The 19,790-nt window shown below is 42.8% G+C and overlaps 1 protein-coding gene across 3 annotated transcripts in view; it reads right to left on the reverse strand.

The window, feature by feature from the left end:
* Window positions 1-19,790, reverse strand: part of LOC117668223 (opioid-binding protein/cell adhesion molecule homolog) — a 991,290-nt gene that overhangs the window by 197,670 nt on the left and 773,830 nt on the right. For all 3 annotated transcript variants that reach the window (XM_034421990.3, XM_060693563.2, XM_034421989.3), the window contains one exon: window positions 16,071-16,303. In XM_034421990.3, the coding sequence (XP_034277881.1) occupies window positions 16,071-16,303 (233 nt within the window). The remainder of the gene's footprint in view (window positions 1-16,070; window positions 16,304-19,790) is intronic.

Genomic DNA, 19,790 nt, shown 5'->3' on the forward strand with positions numbered 1-19,790 from the left:
GAGTTGTTGAGGCTACCGGGAGGTTTATCTGTGTCCTCACGGTCACCTGAGTAGTGCAAATGGGTGTGGAGACTTCTTGGAACTGTTGAAAGGACTGTGTTGTAGACTGGAGATAGATGATGTCGTATCCCTCCCCCTCTGTTGAGAGTGGGCTGTTCAGTTTTGTCATAGATGGTGTTCTGTCCCCGTTCCACTCACGCACCCCCACAGACGGCCCGGAGTTAATAAGCCACACGACAAAATTCTTTAAAAATAAAGCTGGCAGCAACCCAGTGGCTAGCTGCCAATTCAGACTTTACTCACACAAAACAAAGATTAGACTGCAAGCATTCCGATAAAACAGGCAAAGTCCAGTAACGCAGAGATCATGGATTAGTTCCAGTTTTTGCTCGTCACAAACTGAACCGGCCACCACACCCACATTTATACCCTGTGGGGTGTGGTCCAGTGACTCAGCTAATCTCTGGCACGCCTTCCCCTCTGCTGCGCACGCTTCTCCCTGCGCCTCTGGCGAGGGTCCAGCCAGCACTTTTCTCCTTTGTCGCTGTCCACCTGTGGCTGCGGGGACATGGTTGGCTCTGAGCCTATCGTTTGGCCTTCGGTGTCCTCCGGAGGCATTGCCAGAGAGGAGGGTCCTGGAGAGGGAGGCCTTGCCAACTCCTCTCCTTCACTCTCGGAGTCCTCTCCTGCCAATGACACAGGCTCAGGCAACGGAGCCACAACAGATGGCCTCTTTGACCCCTCTTTCAAACCAGCGGTCCTCTCTGTCCAAAATATGGACTTTGTTGTCTTCAACAGAGTGGCCTGTGTCTTTTAAATGCAGATGGACTGCTGATTCTAGTCCTTATGCTTGTTCTCCTATGTTGTGCCGTGCATTTATGAAGTGGTTGTTTCAAAGAAAAACCAGAAAGTCCAGTTGCCTCTTGAAAAAGCTCCTTTGGGACAACCATGACCTGGATGACTGAGAATCTCCATAGATGCCATAAATATAAATGAGTTGCTAAGCATCCAAATTTTGATCATAACAATAGCACTTAGACTTATATACCGCTTCACAGTGCTTTACAGCCCTCTCTAAGCAATTTATAGAGTCAGCCTCTTTCCTCCAACAATCTGGGTCCTCATTTTACTGATTTTGGAAGGATGGAAGGCTGAGTCAACCTTGAGCTGGTCAGGATCGAACTCCTGGCAATTGGCAGAATTAGCCTGTAATACTGCATTCTAAGCACTGGGAGGGAGGGAGGGAGGGAGGGAGGGAGGGAGGGAGGAAGGAAGGAAGGAAGGAAGGAAGGAAGGAAGGAAGGAAGGAAAGAAGGAAGGAAGGAAGGAAAAAGAAGATAGCAATAGCAATTAGACTTATATACCGTTTTACAGTGCTTTTACAGCTCTCTCTAAGCAGTTTTACAGAGTCAACCTCTTGCCCCCAACAATCTGGGTCCGCATTTTACCCACCTCAGAAGGATGGAAGGCTGAGTTAATTTTGAGCCGGTCAGAATCAAACTCCTGGCAATTGGCAGAATTAGCCTGCAATACTGCATTCTAACCACAGGGAGGCAGGGAGGGAGGGAGGGAGGGAGGGAGGGAGGAAGGAAGGAAGGAAGGAAGGAAGGAAGGAAGGAAGGAAGGAAGGAAGGAAGGAAAGAAGGAAGGAAGGAAGGAAGGAAGGAAGGAAGGAAAATAGCAATAACACTCAGACTTATATACCGCTTCACAGTGCTTTACAGCCCTCTCTAAGCGATTTACAGAGTCAGCATATTGCCTGCAACAATCTGGGTCCTCATTTTACCGACCTCGGAAGGATGGAAGGCTGAGTCCAACCTTGAGCCTGGTGAGATTTGAACTGACAAATTGCAGGCAGCCGGCAGTCAGCAGAAGTAGCCTGCAGTACTGCACTCTAACCACTGCGCCACCGCAGCTCTCATAGAATAATGAGGATGCTGCAATGGTCATAAGTATGAAAAATGGTCATAAGACACTTTTTCCAGCGCAATTGGAAGTTTGAATGATCACTAACTGAATTGTTGTATATTGAGGGATGCCTGTAGCTGAGTACCGAGGTACCACTGTATCTTTATTAAATTAAATTCTCAGTTTCTTTCCACCTCCCTTTTGCTCTCATAGCCATACGGTTTAAGCCTTCAATCCAATCAAATAGCAACTGGATTGAAGAGAGAGAGAGAGAACCTCACTTTAATGCTGGCATTTTGCCATCCTAGCTCTTATAAACCGTGGTTAACGGCTGTAATGAACTAATCCAGGAGACATATTAATAATGACACGAAGAGACGCATTTATTGTTGATTGCCGAGTCCGTGACAGATTTATCACAGGGTTTCCAGCTAGAAAAAGCTGGACCTTACAGTGGTGCAATTAAAACCAGATTGAGTAGAGGGACAAAGAATCAATAATCTAACCAGGCAACTTTTACATTTTGAAAAAAAAAAACACAAATATAAATGAATTGACACGAACATGGCTGCTAATGAGTAATTAACGCCAGGCCTGGCTGGCCAATGAGAGCGCAAAACAGATTCCGTTTGGATTATTAGCCTAAATTGCTGCTAAGCAGTTGTTTTATCTGGAGTGGGTTGGCATTTCCAACTAACTTCAGCACTTGCTGGAGGCACAGATATCGGGCTGCCTCTCAGTGGTGAAATGTAAAATTTGTTACTACCAGTTCTGTGGGCATGGCTTGGTGGGGGAGAAATGTGACTGGGTGGGCGTGGCCAACTTTTTTTTTTTACTTTTAAAAGCATTTTTTTCTACATTTTACTCTACATTTTCTGTAAAGAAAATGCTTTTAAAAGCCTCTGACGATCCCAGTTGAGTTGCCTGATCGTCAGAGGCTTTTAAAAGCATTTTTTTCCTGCAACCTCTTAAGGTTGTAGAAAAAATGCTTTTAAAAGTAAAAAAAAAAAAAATTGGCCACGCCCACCCAGTCACATTACCCCCCCCACCAAGCCACTCCCTCAGAACTGGTAGTAACAAATTTTACATTTCACCGCTGAGTCAAAGTGACAATAAAGTTATTCTAAGTCTAATATGGTCTGAAAGAGAAGGAAAGAACAAACTACGGAAACAGGATCAACGGGAGCTTGGAGATAAAATGAGATTTGGAAGCAAACCTTGGTTTTTTGTTTTCTTTTAAAAGCATTTTTTCAGCTGAAGAAAAAATGCTTTTAAAAGTAAAACAACAAAAAAAAAAGCCTCTGATGATCGCGTGGCTCAGCTGGGCATGGGGGGTGGGCAGGGATTTTTACTACCGGGTCTCCGAACCACCTGCCGTTGTCTCTAACGGATCGGGTGATCCGGTCCGAACCGGGAACATTTCATCCCTGCTGCCTCTATCATTTTATCTATCACACTAATAAAGACAATGCATGTAGTCCTTGGTTTGCAACCTGTTGTGACTCCGACCCCCGAGCCTGTCCTAACAGAGGGAGAGGACTCAGAAGGTGAAGGAGAGGATTTGGCAAGGCCTCCCTCTCCAGAACCCTCCTCTCTAGCAATGCCTCAGGTTTCCTCCGAAGGCCAAGAAGAGATATGCCAGGAGCAAGGCACTTCAGAGCAGCCGCAGATAGAGAGCGAGGGGGATGAGTTTTGGCTGGATCCCAGACAGCGTCGGAAGGATAAGCGCACGCAGCAGAGAAAGAGGCGCGGGCGGGCCAGAGATTGAGCTGAGTCACTGGACCACACCCCACAAGGGATAAAAGGGTGTGTGTCAGCTATTCAGCCCTTGTGACGGACAAATTGAAAAGCTCGGAAGTCATATCGTGTTTCTAGAACCCTGTTAGAATCTCTTTTTGGATTTCTTTGGACTGGACTTTGACAATTCTTTGCTTTGTGGAATTAATTTGGTATATCGGACTGAGGAGAAAAAAACCTCCCTTAGTGAGTAAAATCTCTTGGCAGGCAGTTCATGGTTCGCTGCCAAGACTGTTATCTTAAAGGAATTCCTGACTGTTTGATTCATTAACTCCTGGCTGTCTGTTTGTGTGTGTGCGTGTGACAGGGACAAAACACAACCATTCGTTAGTGACTGTTCAAAGTTACGACGGCACTGAGAAACGTGACTTATGACTGATTTCTCACTTACCACCATTGCAACATCTCCATAGTCACATGGTTAAAATTCAGACGCTTGACAACTGACTCATATTTATGACGGTTGCAGTGTCCCGGGGTCATGTGATCCCCTTTTGCGACCTTCCAAAAAGCAAAGTCAATGGGGAAGACCGATTCATTTAACAACCATGTTACTAACTTAACAACTGCAGTGATTCACTTAACAGCTTCCGGGAAGAAAGGGTTAGCAAATGAGGCAAAACTCAATTCATGTCTGTCTTGCTTAGAAACCGAATGTTGGGCTCAGTTGTGGTGGTTATTTAAGGACTTCCGACAGACTCCAGATATCAGAAAAGAGTTGCATGCTGTTATAATTTAAATACATGCCAAAATATATCTCAGAATTTTTCCAGGCTTCTCTACTCTGTCAAGCAAACTTCTGTGTTTCCATCTCTTTACTATCTAGAGAGTTTGCAAATTTGCTTAAGAAGGTTTCTTGGCAGAAAGCAAAACAATTTTGGCAAACAATTAGAATACAAATAGAAGAAACCATAAACCAAAAAATAGAAATGAGGCCTGAAACCTTCCTATTGGGAATAATTACCGGACAATATGAAAAATAATAATAATAATTATCCACATATTGACAGCAGCATGAATAGTCTTCGCCCAAAATTGGAAAAATAAAGATATACCAATGGAGGATAAAGTGATTAGTAAAATTATGGAATGTGCGGAAATGGACAAGTTTATGAAGGAGATACAAGAAAAGGATGAAACGGATTACTATTTAGTATGGGAGAAATGGTATAATTGGTTGGAGGAGGAAAAAAAAAGATATGGAAATAAATGAGAAGTAATAAATTACAGATAGGAAATTAAGTACCAATTTAGGTTAATAGTAAATCAAACATGCAGATGAAGAGAACACATAGAGACGATGTATTAGGAATATAGGTATAAGAGATATGTTAAAATAAGAAAGAGAAAATATATAATTATGAATATAGATTACTGAAAAGAAGAGGTAAAGATGGATTTTTGTTTATTTTTTGTGTGTTTTGTTGTTGTTTGTATGTTTATTTGTATTTTTTTTAAAAAATGTTTAATAATATATATTATATAATATATATATATATATGTTTTCTCAGGTTTTCGCGGGTGTTTGTATGTAGGTCTTTGGTTATTCGGGTCTTCTCCCACGTAAAATTGGAAGTGTCTTGGCGACGTTTCGACGAAGTCTCATTCGTCATCTTCAGGCTGGTGTTCTCGGCTTCGTGCTTCCAGGAGCAAATTTGCTCCTGGAAGCACGAAGCCGAGAACACCAGCCTGAAGATGACGAATGAGACTTCGTCGAAACGTCGCCAAGACACTTCCAATTTTACGTGGGAGAAGACCCGAATAACCAAAGACCTACATATATATATATATATATATATATATATATATATATATGAAGAAGGTTTCTCGGCGATGCCACCGAGATTACATTCCTGTTGGAAGTGGGAGCAGGCAGTACTGGTATTCGTTTGTTTTGTTTTATTTTATTGTCTACTGCACATTTCCCACCATTTCTGGAACCTCTTTGACTTGAAATGTCTTCGAACATTAGTAGCTCGAGATCATAGTTATGTGGCTGGTTTGAGCTCTGAGCTTGGCGATTTGGTTGCCAACATTTCATCCCCATTCAAGGAGACATCTTGTCAATATAGGCGCACTGAAGATGGGGACAAAACATTGACCAAATCGCCAAGCTTGGAGCTCAAGCCAACCACATAACCTCTTTGTGCAGAAATGGACAGACTAACACTGAAGGTAAAAGAAAAGGAAGACACAAAGTACAATCGAACAAGAATTTGTTTTATCAATGGTTGTATAACAGAGGTAGAAATTAGGATTTTAGAAAGTGTTAATATGTAAGCAACGGACTCAGCCAGTACGCTGTTCACCAAGCACTTATTGTATGTAAAGAAAAGAAATATATAAATAACTGGGGAAAAAAAAATAACCTCTTTGACTACCCAGTATGAAAATGTCTCCTGATGTTGTCCTTCTTTGAGATTTAAGCAAGGAGTCGGCTGCTGAGATTCATCGCAGGAGTTCGGGAGAACTTGTAGCTAAGATACTGTGCAATTTGGAGAACCCTCAAATCCCACTCCTGGCTGTCCCTGCCCACCCGCCCCTCCCAGGAGTCCCCATGTGGCCCGATTTGGATACAGTTAAGTGCAGGGCATGTGCGGAGGCTCAGGGAGGGCGAAAAACAGGCCCGTTTCTGGCCTCCAGAGGGCCTCCAGAGCAGTGGTGAAATCCAATTTTTTTACTACCGGTTCTGTGGGCGTGGCTTGGTGGGGATGGTGTGGCTTAGTGGGTGTGGCTTGGTGGGCATGGCAGGGGAAGGATACTGCAAAATCTCCATTCCCACTCCACTCCAGGGGAAGGATACTGCAAAATCCCCTGTCAGGCTTCGAAGTCGTCTTGAATAAATTTCATTTCAAACAAAGTCTTTGAAATAAAACTCTAATTTATTAAGCACGCACATTTTATCCCCGACTCATTGCAGCCAAGTCTGGCTTCCTCAGGCAAATGCTCCTTTTCCTTTCCCCACTCCTCTATACTCATTGGCCATCTTCCCCATCACTCTGCCCCTAATCTACTGCTCCCCTCAAAGGAATTTCCCCCCTCCCATCCCATCTCCTAGGTGATATTCTCTCCAGTGAAAATAAGTAGGTGAAGGGTCAAATGTCTCTTTCCAAATGCCTCCGCTTCTTCTTCTAATGTCAGCATTGGAGTAAGTGCAGCGTGAAATGCTGACATCCCCATTCCCTCCTCACTCCTGGGGGAAGGCTATTGCAAAATCTCCATTCCCACCCCACTCTGGGGCCAGCCAGAGGTGATATTTGCCGGTTCTCCAAACTACTCAAAATTTCCGCTACCAGTTCTTCGAACTGCTCAAAATTTCCGCTACCAGTTCTCCAGAACCTGCTGGATTTCACCCCTGCTCCAGAGCCTGGCGAGGCTGTTTTTGCCCTCCCGGAGGCTCGAGGAAATCCTCCAGAACTCAGGGAGGGCAAACCCCCCCCCTCCGGCATGGTGCAGGAGGTCAACTAGGCCACGCCCACCATGACCACGCCCATCCAGCAACCGGGCAGAGAACCCCTTGCTAAAATTTTTGAAGCCCACCCCTGGATTTAAGTGAAACACAGGAAGCCAACTAAATTTCAGACTGTTGCTAAAAGTCAGGGATTTACACCCATCCCTGGATCACCTTGTAAATAATTATGCGCAAGCATTCCTGTGGCTACCCACGAGAATTTCACTTAAACTGTCACATCATTTCAAAGGGATAGCTAAAAGGGATTTCTTATTCCCTAAATTGAAAAAAAAATGGTCAAAGATAAGATACTCATGTCTTTAAATCTATTTTATTTATTTATTTTTTTACCAGCAGGAATACATCCTGTGGGACAGAGTGACAAAATATAAAGCATTAGTGAAAAGAATATGAGATTCGGTTTAAGTGCTGCTGAAGCCTTATTGACAGTGAAAGAAACAATACTTCCATATCGACTAGAATTCTATATTATTTAGGGGTTGAGGGTGGGCATACCAGCGTATGGCAACATCACCAGAAGCGCAAGCTATTGTGCAGAAATAGAGAAGGGAGGAGATCAAAGAAAATATACTTTCAAGACTACAATTTAATTGGATGCTCTGAATGAAGCCTGTAGCCCACAGGATTTTTTCAGGACTGTCTTCATAGGGAGGAGAGCATGTTTAATAGAAATGCTGAGCTATAGCAATGCAGAAAAAAGAAGAATATCTGAAAATCTCTAACCTTCTTGGAAAAAAAAGAGAGAGAAAGAGAGAGGGAGAGGGAGAGAGAGAGTAGTATATTGCATCAAGATTCTTCAGCAGATGGTTCAGACAGAAGCAAAATTCTCAGGAGAACAAGTGCTGTTTTTGTAGACAGATTTTAAGTCGGGGAAAAAAATGCACACAAGGAAAAAATTGGTTAGCGATCTTTGACTTAAGTTTGTAGGCCACAGTCAAATAGTGCCATCATCCAAAGCAACAAAGTCTACAACAAGAAGTTTTGGAGTTATATCTTCCCCTCCCTACGCCACCCACAAAAAACATACACAATAGAAGGATGTGAGGTCTTTAGTGCTCTCTGAGCTTGGTAGTTTTCTTGTAGACGTTTTATTACCCAACTAGGGAACACCATCAGTGCTAGAAGGGAGTGAGGTTTGCAGAGTGGAGGAGAAGGGGAGGAGGGGGAAGAGGACTGTGGGGTATTTGGTGCTGCCTGATGTTGGTGGTTTTCTCGCAGACATTTCATTACCAAAGTAGGGAACATCATCAGTGCTAGAAGGTAGCAAACCTTACTCCCTTCTAACACGGATGATGTTAGCTCGTTGGTTAATGAGATGTCTGCAAGACAACCAACAAACTCAGAGAGCACCAAGGACCCTAGATTGTTATAATAAATACACTCAGTACAAGTACTACTTACTTGATGTGTACACAATGAACTAAATAAAAAACATCGAACTAATTTCTAAATATTAAATGAAAGACAGCCGCCCAGAAATCGCTTTGGATAGAGATGGGTGCAGTAGTGGGTTTCGCTACTGGTTCACTCGTGCGCATCTGCCCTTGCGCACGCTGCTTCTGCTCGTGCGCAGAAGCATCTGGTGTGGGTGGGCGGAGCCTCCCACTGCCGCTACAGGTTCGCCGCCACTACGGGTTCGCCAATCCGGGTAGAACCGGTAGCAACCCATCACTGGATGGGTGGCATCTAAATTAAATAAATACATGAAATAAAATAAAAATTAATAAGAGATAGCTACAGGTGGTTGTATTTTTCTCCTATAAGAAAGGCTGATTTCTCACTCCAAGAAGCTCCTTAAATGGAGTACAAAGGAAGAAATTATTTTAATAACAGTTTTGTGAAGTGTTTTTTTTTCCCTCCTAAAAGGAAGGTGGGGGGAAGCCAAAGCACAGATTCTTCCCTCCCCAATTCAGACTGACTCATTGCAAAGTCAATATCCATCAGCTGTTGGAAATTAAAGGGAAGGTTTTATGCATGCCTTATTGTACAGCAAGAGCTTTTTACTCAGCTAGATAAATCTTCTTTAAGAGGATTAGGAAACTTTCATTATCTTTATCTAACCTGAACTAACACTAACGCTGAAAAATTAATCTATAGACTGGACAAAAGCCAATAGCAGTTGCTAAGAAGCCAGCTCTCTGGAGTTCCTTTCTAATTGAAGGTGGGTGGGAGGAGAAACTACTTAATTCTACTTAGCACTCGGGACAGTGGGATAGAAAGTTAGTGGGGGGGGGGAAGCACTAAGAATAGAATAGAACTCTTTATTGGCCAAGTGTGATTGGACACACAAGGAATTTGTCTTTGGTGTATATGCTCTCAGTGTACATAAGAAGAATAAAATACATTTGTCAAGAATAAAAATATATAACACTTAGTGATAATCAAGGTTACTAATAAGCTATCAAATCGTACTAGGAAACAAATAAAAACAATATAATTGAAAGACACAAGCAACATGGTTATAGTCATAAGTGGGAGAAACAAGAATTTCTCCTGGGATAATGGACTAAGAGGTCATGTAATTCCCTGTGAATTATTTATTCATCAACAGGAGGTGTGCATGCAGGTGAGTACACAGGTAAGTCAAAAAGAGGGCTGTGAAAATATCTACAGACCTCTCACATCCTGGACATAAATTGCTTTAACTTCTACCCTCAAAACGATGCTATAGAACAACTAAACACAAGAACAGTTTTTTCCCCGAATGCCATCACTCTGCTAAACAACTAATTCCCACAACACTGTCAAATTAACTACTAAGACTGTATTACTATTCTTCCTCTCATCCTCACTAGTACCTATCTCTTCCCACTTATGGGTATATCCATGTTGCTTGTATCTTTACAACTTCTATTGTTTTTATTGTTTCCTATAAATGTAAAAAAGATGTGGAGACTCTAGAAAGAGTGCAGAGAAGAGCAACAAAGATGATTAGGGGACTGGAGGCTAAAACATATGAAGAACGGTTGCAGGAACTGAGTATGTCTGGTCTGATGAAAAGAAGGACTAGGGGAGACATGATAGCAGTCTTCTAATATCTCAGGGGCTGCCACAAAGAAGAGGAAGTCAAGCTATTCTTCAAAGTACCTGAGAGTAGAGCAAGAAGCAATGGGTGGAAACTAATCAAGGAGAGAAGCAACTTAGAACTAAGGAGAAATTTCCTGACAGTTAGAACAATTAATAAGTGGAACAACTTGCCTGCAGAAGATGTGAATGCTCCAACACTGGAGGTTTTTAAGAAGATGTTGGATAACCATTTTTTAAAAAAAAATTGATTTAGATGCCGCCCTTCTCCGGAGACTCAGGGCGGCTTACAATGCGTTAAGCAATAGCCTTCATCCTTTTGTATATTTATACAAAGTCAGTTTATTGCCCCCACAAACTGGGTCCTCAATTTACCTACCTTAGAAAGGATGGAAGGCTGAGTCAACCTTGAGCCTTGGAGAGATTCGAACCAGCAGTAAATTGCAGGCAGCTGTGTTAATAACAGGGTGCGTAGACCACTGTACTATCAAGGCTTCAGACAACCACTTGTCTGAAGTGGTGTAGGGTTTCCTGCCTGAGCAGGGGGTTGGACTAGAAGACCTCCAAGGTCCCTTCCAACTCTGTTATTCTATTCTGTCCTGTCCTGTCCTGTCCTGTCCTGTCCTATCCTATTCTATTCCTAGTATGATTTGATTGTTTATTAGTATCCTATGACTATCACTAAATGCTGTATCTTATGATTCTTGAGGAATATATTTTATTTTATTTTCTTTATGTACACTGAGAGCAGATGCACCAGAGACAAATTCCTTGTGTGTCCAATCACACTTGGCCAATAACGAGTTCTATTCTATTCTAAGTGTGTTTGCATGCAACGCTCACATCTGAAGTCGGAAGAATTCTTCTGCTATGCAGCTCTAAACAAAGGAAACTATGGGCAAATATTCACCTCTGGCACTATAAGTAATCCTTGACTTACGACAGTTCATTTAGTGACCATTCAAAGTTACAATGGCCTTGAAAAAAAAGTGACTTCTTACCGTTTTTTTCACACTTACAACCATTGCAGCATCCCCAACGGTCATGCGGTCAAAATCCGGCTGTTTGGCAACTGACTTGTTTTTATGACGGTTATGCAGGGTCACGTGATCCCCCTTTCGCGACCTTCTCACAAGCAAAGTCAGTGGGGAAGCCGGGTTATCAACTGCAGTGATTCGCTTAACGCCTGTGGCCAGGGAAGTTGTAAAATGGGGCAAAACCAGCGGTGAAATGCTCCCGGTTCGGACCGGATCACTTTTTTTAAAAAGCCTCTGATGATCAGGCAACTCAGCTTGGATCGTCAGAGCCTTTTGAAAGCATTTTTTTACAACCTCTTCGCTGAAGAGGTTGTAGAAAAAATGGTTTTAAAAGTTAAAAAAAAAAATATTGGCCACGCCCACCCAGTCACCCCCCCCCCCAGCAAGCCACGCCCACAGAACCAGTAGTAACAAATTTTAGATTTCACCACTGGGCAAAACTCACTTAGCAACAGAAATTGGAGGCTCCATTGTGGTCGTAAGTCGAGGACTACCTGTAGCTGAAAGAAGCTCTGATGACCTACCAACAGGTGAGGAGGAATGCATAAAGACCTTTCTTTTCTTTTCTTTATGAAACCCACAGATAATTTAGCGCTGGGGTTTAATTTAGGGAAGGAGAACGAGAGAGGGAGAGAGGGAGGGAGGGAGGGAGGCGTTTAAATAGAGCTGCCAATGCAAAACAATGAAAAGGAAAAAGAAGGGATAAACCTTTGCCTGCGTTAATCCATAGGCATAGCTACAGATTTAGAAATAATTGTTATAATTTGCTCAGGAATACAGTACATCTCAATATAGCAGACAAGGTAGTAAGCAGGTGATAGATTTGTTTCCTCGGTGTGTGTGGACCAGGTGTTGATCTGCTGATTTCAAGGTTCCTGGGCTTATTTCTGATGATATTCCATTTTATAGCATAGATAAACAGTTATTTATTTATTTATTTATTTATTTATTTATTTATTTATTTATTTATTTTAAAATCTTATTTAACCCTATGGCAAATTCATGGCTTTACTTTTGTTTTCATGGACTTTGTTTTTTCACGGAGAAGAAGTGTTGGGTGGAATGTGGAATTCTGGAACCATGTTTCTTTCCTCTCCGCCACCCCCCCCCCAAAAAATAAGAATTAAAAAGCTAAGAAAGATTTCTGATCTTTCTGTCTGCAACAGGGCTGTCCAACCTTGGCAATTTTAAGACTTTCTCATAGCTGGCTGGTGAATTCTGGGAGTTGAAATCTACAAGTTTTAAAGTTGCCAAGGTTGGACATCCCTGGTTTTACAAGGTGAAATTAATTCTAATCTGTCCTCCAGAATAAGGAAGACAAACAAATGCCTCTTTTTGCAGAGGAAGAAAACTTTTAGGAAATGAATAGAGAATATCTGTAGCTCAGGGCTGAATTGCATTATTTGAAAGGACCAACGATCAAGATTCTTAAAAGTAAAAGGAAGGGATGTAAAGTTGATTTATTTGATCAAGGTTAAAAGAGACCTGTTGTTATCTCTGGTAACGCTTAATGGACTTGTGTTGCTAATCAGGAATGAATGCTAAAGTTTAAAGCAATATTTCTCAAGCTTGGCTACTTGAAGATGTCTAGACTTCAACTCCCAGAATTTTCCACCAGCCCTGCTGGCTGGCTGTGGAATTCTGGGAGTTGAAGTCCAGACATTCTGGGAGTTGAAGTCCAGATGTTTTCAAGTGGCCAAGGCTCAGAAACACTGACTTAAATAATTCAATTGTAGATAAGAGATGAGCTATGGGAAGAAGAGATCATTTGTTGTATTTTTAAGAGGGTGATAAGTTATTCAAATGGTTTGTACTGGTGATGAAGTCATTGCATTATATGCTTTTCTTTTTCATTAATATTCTTATTTTTTTCCTTCTCTACTTTGTCCTTTTTTTCCCTGCCCATTTGAACTTTTTAATGTCTTTTTTCTTTTAATTTCTATTATCTTTCTATATAAATGGCTGTGTGTGTGTGTGTATGTATGTTCCAGCATAACCCTGGAACGCCTCGAGCAATTTCAACCAAACTTGGTACATAAGATGACTTACTCTCTGGAAACAAATACTGTGGAGGTAAGACACCCCTAACACACTTGGTGTGTGTGTGTGTGTGTGTGTGTGTGTGTGTGTGTGTGTGTGTGTGTTTTCCAGCTTAACTCTGGAAAGCCTGGGCCGCTGAAATGAAAAGGAATGAATTATATCTATAGTGTCAAATCACAGTACTTTTGATAGTGATAGTGTCAAAAGAACTTGGAGTCAAGTTCTGTTAAGATACAGCCTGTTGTGTCTTAAAATGGCTTCTACTGTACAGCACAATGGAGTTGCCATGGTAATGGCTTCACACTACTCCACAAGGGTGCTCCCTCTGGTAAGGGGGATTGATTTGACACTATAGATATAATTCATTCCTTTGCCTGTCTAATACAGGATTGGAGTAAATAAATATCTGGAAAACGCCGGGTTATCAGCTAGTGTTTATTAAAAGTGAGACTAAAAGCCTTTTTTTTAAAAAAGGAAGCAGGACTTTCTTTATTTTCATTTCTTCAAAAGATGATCGACAAAACTTACTCTCAGTGAAATCAAAGCTATCCTTGCAGTACAACGCACCTATAGAGGACATGAATCTCCTTTTAATGTAGCCCTTAATTTGGACATTCTTGAGTTGTTCCTGTCAGAAAAATCCTGGCTTCAGTCCTTCTTATTCTTCCCCAAATGCGTTGGTCTAACAGAGCTCTCGTGTGCATTTATCTCTTGAAGTTCTCTGCCAACTATATCTTGATGGTTTTCAATGACTTTGACATACTTATGCTATCTGTCTTCTTTTTCTTACTTGCTGAGGAAAGTGTTAGACTTGTTCTTTTTGAGTCTTTTCTTCTACAGCACCTGTCAGGTCTATTATATTGCCACTATATTCCCTCCTAAAGACGATAATTCAATGGTAGTTGAATGAGACTTGGCTTCCTTATTTAAAAGCATCTCCATTCCTATGAAACTTGGGATACCATACACTAATTTAGGAAAGAGAGAGCCAATAACAGATTTTGCCCTTGATGACCCAAAACACAATTTCATTTCTACATAATTGAAAGCAGATCTGGGTAATATTTTCTCTATGAAAGAGACACTTGTATGCACAACAATTAGGTTAGGCTCATCTGTAGTATACCATGTGCATCCTGGGGTCAAGCTTCGTAACCTCTACTTCAGGCAATGCCTGAAAAAGTTCATTACGTTTTTGTAGTATCAGAGCAGGAAAAATAAATTATACAAACCATGATTTTTCATTAGCATAGTGAAAACAAACAAACAAGCTTCACTCAAAATTCAAGCCACAAAAGGACTGGACCGCCAAGACTCCAGTTGACATCAAAAGATAGAAATATGTCAATTACTACCATGTTTTCACGAAAATAAGACTGGGTCTTATTTTCTTTTGGGCCCCAAAATAAGCACTAGGGTTTATTTTCGGGGAGTGTCTTATCCTTTTCCATATATGGGAGGCCCACTTCTTCTGCTTGCTCGCAGTGGGGTAGGAGGCCATGTGGCACACTAGTGCTACCACTGTGAGGCAGGGGGTGGAGCTGCCCCACATGCCCTGCACCAGTTTACCTCAGAGCTCCGCAGCCAGCCAACCATGCCCCGACACCTGCCTCGCCTTGCAGCGGCAGTTGCATCAGTTCCATCCAGCAGAAATCAGAAAGGTCAGCTGTTTGGCGGTTCGAATCCCTAATACAGGTCTCCTGCGCAAGCAGGGGGTTGGACTAGATGACCTCCAAAGTCCCTTCCAACTCTGTTAAATATTGCATTTGATCCTGCGTTGCCACCGGCCCACTTCTTCTGCTTGCTTGTGGCCGCAACAGAGCAGGAGGCCGAGTGATGCACCGGTGCCAAGGCCACGAGGTGAAGCTCAGCCTCCTGCTCTGTTGAGGCTGTGAGCAAGCAGAAGTGGGCTGGTGGCCACATGGGCTCCTGATGCAGATGACTGCTGGTGCTGCCACTGCGAGGCAGGTGTCGGGCCATGGATGGCCTGGCTGTGGGGTCCTGAGGTAAGCTAGTAGGGGTGTGTGTGGGGCAGCTCCACCCACCCCCACCTCACCTCGTGGCTGTGGCATCATAAGCAACCAGAATGGCTGCACAGGGTCTTAAGTAGGGCTTATTTTGGGGGTAGGCTTATATTAGGCATGTCAACTCGTAAAGCATTCCTGGCCTGCTCTCGAGTTGCCATAGGCAGGAGGGGGGAAAACTCACGGAGTAACATGGCAGCTACAACCAGAAGCACATTCCACACATACCTTTCTCCAGGCTGTATCCCAGGTTACCAGAACCAGCCGAAGAGGTGTGATCTCTACAGCCCGGGAAAGTGCTCTGTTGGAGAATGTGATTTATGACAAACCCCGGGAGGAAAAAGGGTCATAGTTGGGCCATAAATTATGGGGGGCAGAGCTGACTTCACTTAGGTACGTGCCGACATGTTGCTCCTATTAAATAACTGGATTTCTTTTGAAACTTGGTTTGAGGCTCATGGTTTAATTAGGCCATCCATCGGAACCTTGACAAGGCACATGTGTAAAAACATGCTAGGTCTTATTTTCAGGATAGGTCTTATTTTCGGGAAAACAGGGTCCCTAGCGCATTTGTTTATTCATCGTTAACCAGTGGAAGCCCCTCATTTCTAAATGAAATAATTCAAGGTAGAATTGGATGGTCCAGAAAAGGAGCCACAACCCATTTTTATTAATAAAACCCTGAGGACCTCTAACCCTGAACAATTATACAAAGATGACGAAGCCTCCTCATGTTCATTTCATCAGCAAACATCCACCAAGTCTTACCTTGGACGATAAGATGAACTCTTGACGTTTTGGGATGATTGTCTGTCTGTACAGAGCAGGTGTAGGGGCCTTCATCATATATGTCCACATTATGGATCTTGATACTGTATTGAGTTTTGGTGTTTGTGAGAATGACCACCCGGTCATCTATCGACCACTTATCATTTCCAGCATAAAGAATAGTGCTACGGTTCAGCCAAGCTACTCGCGTGACTCGGTCATCCACAGTACACCTAATAAAATAAATAAAGAGAATGAAAAAGAGTTGGTTGTTAGTGCTTTCTGGGGGAAGAAAATAAATAATAAAAATAATAATATCACAAATTCCTGTTCCTGTTCTCTATTATTTTTCAATTGTTTAGCCTTGGAGGTCTTCTAGTCCAACCCCCCTGCTTAGGCAGGAAACCCTACACCACTTCAGACAAATGGTTATCCAACATCTTCTTAAAAACTTCCAGTGTTGGAGCATCCACAACTTCTGGAGGGAAGTTGTTCCACTGATTAATTGTTCTAACTGTCAGGAAATTTCTCCTTAGTTCTGCATCCATGATTTTTTTTTTATTAAAGTAAAATAAAATTATGGATAAAACTAATCAGATGATATATTTTCCCCCTTTCTTCTGTTGGGATGAAATTCAGAATTTACATTTTTGTTCCTTTTGAATGGAAACCATCTGAGGCTCTTTGCTTAAAATACTTGAGTGAAATATTGTGTTAAAATTTGAGATACTGGTGAACATCTGTTGCTCGGGTGCAGGTGCTGATCCATTACAAGACCCTCACCTAACGTGACCTCCCCATTACAACGCCTACTGACCACCAATACGATTCACACCAATACTGATATCTCCTAAATTCAGGGGTGGGCTCCTGGGGGTTCAGCAGGGTTTGGGCAATCCTCTAGCCAAGGATCACCGGGGTTCAGCAAACCCCCAAATGCCACCTCTGGCTGGCCACGCCCACCCCCCACCCCACCCCTCCCACCCCATCCTGCCCCTCCCAGGAGTCTCCATGCAGTCTATTCCAGGTATGCGAAGGGGCTGCATGGAGGGTCTGGGAGGGCAAAAAATGGTCCTACCAGAGGTTCCGGAAGTCTGGAAATGGGCTTGTTTCTGGCCTCCGGAGGGCCTCTGGAGCCCAGGGGAAGCAGTTTTCACTCTCTCGGAGGCTCGAGGAAAGCCTCTGGAGCCTGGGGAGGGTGAAACCCCACCCACCTCTGCTGTGGTGCAGGTGGCCGACTAGGCCACGCCCACTATGTCCATGCCCACCCAGCAAGGGGGCAGCAAACCCGTTGCTAAAGGATCTGAAGCCCACCCCTGCCTAAATTCCACTGAAGATATTACCTAGCGTGGTAATGAAACATTTGGAAACCAACCCACAAGCTTGTGGAATGAACTTCTACCTCATATTATCTTAAAATATTTCTGCTTATGGATAATTACAATGTGAGTATACAGATACGGCAAAACTAAAAGATGTCAATAGAGAATCATGTCCCCAACTCTCACCTCCAAGCTGTGCAAAAACAGCCAGTTTCTAAGGTGTTTTCAGAACCCAAGACCCAGATATCTGTGACAGTGCTAAATCAGATTTAAGGAAGCTTTCTGAATAAACCACAATAGCTGGCTTTACATAGCAATCGCACTTAGACTTATATACCACTTCACAGTGCTTTAAAGCCCACTCTAAGCGGTTTTCAGAGTCAGCCTATTCATCATCTTCTTCATTTAATGTCACCGTAATCCCTTGCGGGGTGGAGTCTGAGCAACTGAATGCAGCTAGCAGAGTGTTTTAATGGCCGGATGCCTTTCCTGTCACCAATGCGGAGTTTTGTTCAGCAGTTATATTCTCATTGTGCCCAGAGAGAGAAATAGCTGCCTTTACCTAGGATTGAACTCACAGACTCCTGATTGTGAGGCGAGAGCTCCACCTCTAGGCCACCGTTTCACTCCTACAGAATTAGCATATTTGCCCCCAACAATCTGGGTCCTCATTTTACAGACCTCGGAAGGATGGAAGGCTACGTCAACCTTGAGCCTTGTGAGATTCGAACTGCCAAATTGCAGTCAGCTGGCAGTCAGCAGAACTAGCCTGCAGTACTGCACTCTAACCACTGTGCCACCACAGCTCGTACCTTGTTGAGCCCCTGTCCATGGTTTCAAAGCATAATAACAGGGCGTAGGTATCTTGCTCAGCCACATGTATATTACATGCATACATCAGGCTAGCCCTTAAACCATGGTTCGTCAACCATAATAGTTGTGTAAGCCAAGGCCGATCGAAGCAAATTGTATTAGCATGCTCTATACACCAAACCTGCATCCATTTATTTCTCAGAATGCAGACTGTTGTCATTTTCACACCGAGAAAGTATGTTCATATGCTCCAGAGAACTGCTTTCCAAGTATCGAGGATGAAACACATACTGTGACCTGGAAGATCCTCCTAACTCACAATGTAGATCTCTAAAACTCAGCTGCAGCTCAGCACGGCATTAAATGGCAAGAGAATTCCACACAAAAAAAGCCCTAACTAACCACAATAAATTCAACTATTCATTAGGCGGAATGAAAAGCTGCCCCTTGGTTTTGCATCTGACAAAGAGTCAATGCAACAGACTGAGGTGGATTTTCAATGCAAACTCAGTAGAGGAACATGCACTGACACTACAGTGAAGATCTACTGTGCCTCTCCCGGAGATCAAAACGTGTAACTTGAGTGGCTGAAGTTGCATGAGATCTAAAAAAACTGTGAGGTTCAGAACTGCCAAGGAAGCCTTCGGTCTACGTTGAGCAAACATTTGCTCAAACCTATCATCTTGCCTTGCTTTAGAGGATGGTGTAAATAGCTCCAGAGACGACAACAATTGTACAAATTAGATTTCAATTGGGCCTCCTTTTTCCTGTTGATTGAGTATTAAAGACAGTCCTTACCTGGCAAATCTCAAACAGTAAGTATTTAGCCTGGCCCTAAAATGCTTTTTGACCTGGATTACTAAGAATCCCCATCGACATTGGTAGCTTACTTGGTTTTTCAACCAACATGCAAGTACCCTGTTTCCCCGAAAATAAGACATCCCCTGATAATAAGCCCAATCAAGCTTTTGAGCGCATGCGCTAAAATAAGCCTCCCCCCAAAAAATAAGCCCTCCCCAAAAATATTTAAACGCAGAGCTGGAAATCAGGTAAGACAGCAAGAGGAACCCCATCTTGCTCCATGCGCCTCAAAATAATAAGACCTCCCCAAAAATAAGACCAAGCGCTTATTATATCAAAAAAATATAAGATAGGGTCTTATTTTCAGGGAAACATTGTAGCATTTGTAAGATGGCCTCATCCCTTCCATAGATATCATCTGTGAGATCTAAGGGTTTCTCAAATTACACTTACTTCTATAGAAAGTCAGCACCTATCCCCCGTCCTAGAAGAATGAAATCTTTTGAGGAATATATATATATATAAAAAAGGCAGAATATTATATTTCCCCAAACAAAGGGAGAAATGGAGAAACACAGTTTTTTTTAGAGGCAGGAAGCAGCCCCAGTCTCCCCGCCCCCAAGCAGAAACTGAGGAGGCCAGCTTTTAGAAATGCAGATTTGGTAATCCATTCAAGACAAGGATATTTTGAAACTCCCTGCAGCAAAGTCTGAACAAAGGCAGAATGGTAGGATTAGCCCCTCAACCAAGATCCAACACAGGACAAAGCCACAATAGGAATTGC

The sequence above is a fragment of the Pantherophis guttatus genome, chromosome 9, assembly GCF_059756535.1.
Source record: "Pantherophis guttatus breed Tessera chromosome 9, ASM5975653v1, whole genome shotgun sequence".
Lineage (NCBI taxonomy): Eukaryota > Metazoa > Chordata > Lepidosauria > Squamata > Colubridae > Pantherophis > Pantherophis guttatus.